The sequence below is a fragment of the Sapajus apella genome, unplaced genomic scaffold (genome assembly GCF_009761245.1).
Source record: "Sapajus apella isolate SASKATOON/1434 unplaced genomic scaffold, GSC_monkey_1.0 scaffold227, whole genome shotgun sequence".
NCBI lineage: Eukaryota > Metazoa > Chordata > Mammalia > Primates > Cebidae > Sapajus > Sapajus apella.
In genome coordinates this window covers 477,731-482,938 of record NW_022437167.1, presented here as the reverse complement: position 1 = coordinate 482,938, position 5,208 = coordinate 477,731, and the positions used below count along the sequence as shown (strand labels likewise).

Genomic DNA, 5,208 nt, shown 5'->3' with positions numbered 1-5,208 from the left:
TTCTGAGATGGAGTCTCACTCTGTCGCCCAGGCTGGAGCACAGTGGTACAATCTTAGCTCACTTCAACCTCCACCTCTCAGGTTCAGGCAATTCTCCTGCCTCAGCCTTCCGAGCAGCTGGGATTACAGGCAACTGCCACCACACCTGGCTAGTTTTGTGTTTTTAGTAGAGACAGGGTTTCACCATGTTGGTCAGGCTGGTCTCAAACTTCTCAGTAGCTTTTTTGAGGTCACAGTAATTGGTCTCCATTATTCTTTGCTCTGCAGGGCCTCAGAGCACCTGCCGGCCGCCTTGTTCCCTGGGTCTGCTCAGCAGATCCCGGAGCTGTTACAGTGCATGGCAGGACACTATACCTGAAAGGCTTCCTTCTCTGAGTATGGTTTTGGCACTGAGGTGGGTGTGTTATGGCTGCTCTGGGACTACCCTAAGGAAATAGTTCACGACTATAGGCAGTGTCACTTTACTTTGAAATTTCTTGGCTAGAGAATTTGCAGTAACCAACCTGGGCAATGTGGCGAGACCCTGTCTCTACAAAAAATTTAAAAATTAGGCCGGGTGTGGTGGCTCACACCTGTAATCCCAGCACTTTGGGAGGCTGAGACGGGTGGATCACAAGGTCAAGAAATGGAGACCATCCTGGCCAATATGGTGAAACCCCGTCTCTACTAAAAATACAAAAGTTAGCTGGGTGTGGTGGCGTGCACCTGTAGTCCCAGCTACTCAGGAGGCTAAGGCAGGAGAATTGCTTGAACCCAGGAGGCGGAGGTAGCAGTGAGCCGAGATGCCGCCACTGCACTCCAGCCTGACTCCTGGCAACCGAGCGAGACTCTGTCTCAAAAAAAATTTTTTTTTAAATTAGTCGGCCCATGGGGGCTCACACCTTTAGTCCTAGCTACTTGGGAGGCTGAGGGGTGAGGATCTCTTGAACCCAGGAGGTTGAGGCATCAGTGAACTATGTTCCTGCCTCTGTAGTCCCGTCTGGGTGACAGAGAGAGAGAGAGAGAGACCGTGTCTCACAAAAAAAAAAAAAAAAAAAAAAATTCACAATGCCATTTGTGCAGATTCTGTCAGGTTGTGTTCTTCTGTATTTTGCTTTCCTCTTGGCCTCTCTCCTCTTGCTGCACGCCTATCCCTGTGAATTTTCAGTCTTCTCCTCTTCCAGGCCCCGTGACTGACTTTTGTCCTATTTTCCCACCTGTCTTCTAAGCGGACAGATCCGTCTTGGTCATTTGGATGTCTTCTGTGGAATCAAGAGGATGTACCTACCTATCCGTTTCCCCCTTAACTTGCTTATTTTTCATCACAGTTCTTTTTATCCCTTGCCCTGGGAAGCGCATCATCATTCTTAGGTTTTCCTGATTGGAAAGCCACCCGGGACTAAATGCCACCTCTCTGGAAGAACTTAATTATTTTCTGTAACCTAGGCAGTCATTCTTTGAACAGTGGTCTTTTCGACCGCGTAGGCCATGCCTGCTTTCTCTGTGTTTGGAACAGGGCTGCTTTTTAATGGTGGATTTGCTCACCTGACTTAGAAAGCAGCTCCAGACTGTGCTGGTCAGATACTTAATTCTGCATTCAGGTTTGGCCTGAGCATCTATGGTTCACTTTCTCAGCAAGTCATTAAATGATTCATTTTCTCTCTTTTTTTTGAGATGGAATCTCCCTGTGTTGCCCAGGCTGATCACAAAAAGAGGGGCTTTATCTGATGTCCTCTGTTTGTATATGTTTAAAGTGGGAGAGAAAGATACCTAGGAAATGGATGTTAAAAAGCACTAGTGCCTTTAATTTCTCAAGTGCCTTAGAGTGTTGGTAACGCATAATGGATCCACACTTTGAACCCAGTCCTCTGGCTCCCAGTCCGCTCCCAACACCCGCTGACACTAGCAGACAAGGTCTTCCAGAAGAGAAGGCTTGTGTTTGAAGCCTTTGGACAAGTTACTTCCCAGCTCACCAGTGTTCAGTGAGAGCCTCCCCTTCCCCAGGGGAAATGGGATCCTCTCTGTCTAGCCCTCCTATGGATAGACGGAGCTGACAGAGAGGGAAGCCGGTTAGCAGCAGGCATATCTTGCTTTTAAAAAAGATAGGTCTAGGCCAGGTGCAGTGGCTCATGCCTGTAATCCCAGCACTTTGGGAGGCCGAGGTGGGCAGATCATCTGAGGTCAGGAGTTTGAGACCAGTCTGACCAACATGGAGAAACCTGTCTCTAGTAAAAATTAGCCAGGCGTGATGGTGCATGCCTGTAATCCCAGGTACTTGGAAAGCTGAGGCAGCAGAATCCCTTGAGCCCAGAAGGCAGAGGTTGTGGTGAGCCAAAATTGTGCCACTGTACTCTAGCCTGAGCAACAAGAGCGAAACTCTGTCTCAAAAAAAAAAAAAAAAAAAAAATGTCCGTGGGGTCAGGGGAGATGAGGTTCAGTCTGACTGTGTGCTGAGTAAATTGATATTAGCCACATAATAGCCACAAAAGGAGAAGGGGCACAAAGCTGTTGCTGGACAGGCACAGTGTCTCACGCCCATAATCCCAGCACCTTTGAAGTCCAAGGCAGGAGAATTGCTCGAGCCTAGGAACTCAAGACCAGCCTGGGCAGCATAGCCAGACCCCATCCCCCCAAAAAAAGCTAGAAAAAATTAGCCAGTATACCTATGCAACAATCTTGCATTTTCTTCACATGTACCCCAAAACCTAAAATGCAATTTAAAAAAAAAAAAATTAGCCAGATATGGTGGTGTGCACCAGCAATCCCAGCTACTCAGGAGGCTGAGGTGGGAGGATCACTTGAGCGCAGGAGGTCAAGGCTAGGGTGCCTCACCTTTGATCATGCTGCTGCACTCCAGCCTCGACAACACAGTGAGACTCTGTCAAAAAGCTGACATTGATGGATCCACGCAGGCCTGAGCTCGGTGGCTTAGGCCAAAGCTTTGTAGAAGGGGGTGTAGAAGGCATGAAGTGACTGGACATGGCCCTTTGAAGTCCACTTGCCATGGCCATGCAGTGCCTGTGTGGGTTGTCATCAGTGCTGGGGAGAGCATCCCATGGCCATAGGCTGGAAAGGAAAGCTTCTCCACCCAAAGAGAGCCAGGGGGATTCACTGGCTGTTGCCTGGTTGCCTTGCTTACCTCTGCTGGGTTGCAGTGACACACAGAAATGGGACTGGCTTTGTCACAGGTGCCAGGCTCAGCTGCGGGCACCAGGTTTGCACCTTGCTCACCCAGGCTGGGTTTGCTGCTTGTGCGTGGCAGTGCTCTCTGTCCACCCTGGACTGTCCAAAGAGCTTCCCCTTGCTGGCCTCCATGGTGCCCAAATCACAGAAATGCCAAATTTCAGGGTTTGGGGAGACCTCAGCCCAGCTCTAGCACAACTCCTCTGTCATAGTCCCCTCCAGTGTCCCCTCTCTTCTGTGTGATTGGCCATTTCTCCAACTTTGAGTTGGAGCCTCACTGGCTCATTGTCTCCAGGCCTCACTGGCTCCTCCGCCCTCCCTTCATGCATTCTCTCTGCTGCATCCAGGATGGTCTGAAAACTCCCATCTGGGCAGGTGCTTTCATATTCTACCCCTGACTGAGTCCATCTCCAGGGGTGACTTCAGGGCATTCTGACCCTCAGCCAGGAGTGGCCGCCATTGCCGTGTGAGTGGCAGAGGCCATCAGGCTTCAGCCTCACCTCCCTGGCCCTGTGTGCCTTTTTCGTGGGCTCTTCAGTGCCTGGAGCACCATGTGCTCCCTCTTTGCCTGGAGAACTGGCCCCTTACTTTCCATACTTTGCCCCACGTGCTGCCCCACCCCATGTGGTCCTCCCACAGCACATGGTAAGTTACGGCCTCTGCTCTGCTCTGGATCCACTTTCCAGCAACCATCAAGGCTCTTGTCAGGCGTGGATTGCTCTGAATGTGTGTGGCACATGCAGGTCGGTGGGGACAGCATTAGGCTTGTGTGCTTGGGACACTGGGTGATCTGATGGGCTGTGGTCAGTGGCCTGGACTGGCCCGGGAACCTGTTGGAAAGTGGAACTTTAGGGCATAGCTATCCCTGAGTTGGAGCCTGTTGTCTGAAATGCCTTCCTGGTGTGCGTCTTCCGTGCCATCCTGCAGCTCTGCCCCTGCGGGTCCTTCCTAGAGCCCCGCTCCCTCTCCTCTGAGAGGCTGACTTTGCTCATAGCCGAACATCTTTCAGATGCCTTACTGACCTTGCCCCCACAGACCCATTCCCCAGTTATAACTGATTTCTCACGTTATGCTTTGCTGAATGTCCTTCCTTTTCTGCCTGACCTCTGACTGCTGGCCCTACTTCCACGTGACACATGGGGGCCTTGCTGGGGCCAGATCACCTCTGAGCTCTTTTCCTTTCTGAAGCAGCTGCCACCCATGGGCCTGTGGGGTCTGACTCCAAGTGCCAGCCCCTCTGATGTCAGAAGGGCATGTCCCCCCCCATCCCCAGGCACTCACTGGGGCTCTATAGCTTCCATTTACCTGGCTGGGTTGGAGGGGAGTGAGCCCACCCTCTCAGCTCGAGCAGGCCGCCTTGTTACCTGGACACCTGGCAGCCTCCATTCTCAGGACAAACTGTGGAAACCCCAAAGCGAGCCAGTAACCGGGTACCAGTGTTTACCTGAGGATTAATCTTTTTTCTTTCTCTTTCAGTGGTTGATATCACAGCAAGTATCCTTTCCGTGTTGGTACGGTTCCCTTTAAGGAATTCTCCACTTAAATAAAAAGAATGTATCAAAACTTGAATCCCACCTCCCAACATGCCCTGCAAGTTGAGGCTCTGCCCACAGACCGCCTGGAACATCCCCACCTAGCCCTTGGCGGCCCCGGGTGCTGCGCCCCTCTTTGTGCTTCCCTCCATACCTGGCACCCAGCTCCAAGCTCTGCCCTGCAGCAAGCTCTGGGTTCACTGGGGGAACAGCAGAAATTGGAATTTCAGGGCAGGCTGGGACATGCGTGTCCCACAGACCTCAGCAGGGTAGGAGCCCCAAGCTGTGGCCCTTTTTTTTTTTTTTTTTTTTTTTAAGATGGAGTTTCACTCTTATTGCCCAGACTTGAGTACAATGGTGTGATCCTGTCTCACTGCAGCCTCCATCCCCTGGGTTCAAGTGATTCTCCTGCCTCAGCCTCCTGAGTAGCTAGGATTATAGGCGTGTACTACCACACCCAGCTAATTTTTTATATTTTTAGTAGAGATGGGGTTTCACCATGTTGATCAGGCTG

At 51.2% G+C, this 5,208-nt stretch overlaps 1 protein-coding gene across 3 annotated transcripts in view; it reads left to right on the top strand.

Moving 5' to 3' along the window:
• The window catches only part of MAU2 (MAU2 sister chromatid cohesion factor), a 35,080-nt gene that overhangs the window by 6,585 nt on the left and 23,287 nt on the right, over positions 1-5,208 (top strand). For all 3 annotated transcript variants that reach the window (XM_032271252.1, XM_032271253.1, XM_032271254.1), the window contains exon 2: positions 4,639-4,656. In XM_032271252.1, the coding sequence (XP_032127143.1) occupies positions 4,639-4,656 (18 nt within the window). The remainder of the gene's footprint in view (positions 1-4,638; positions 4,657-5,208) is intronic.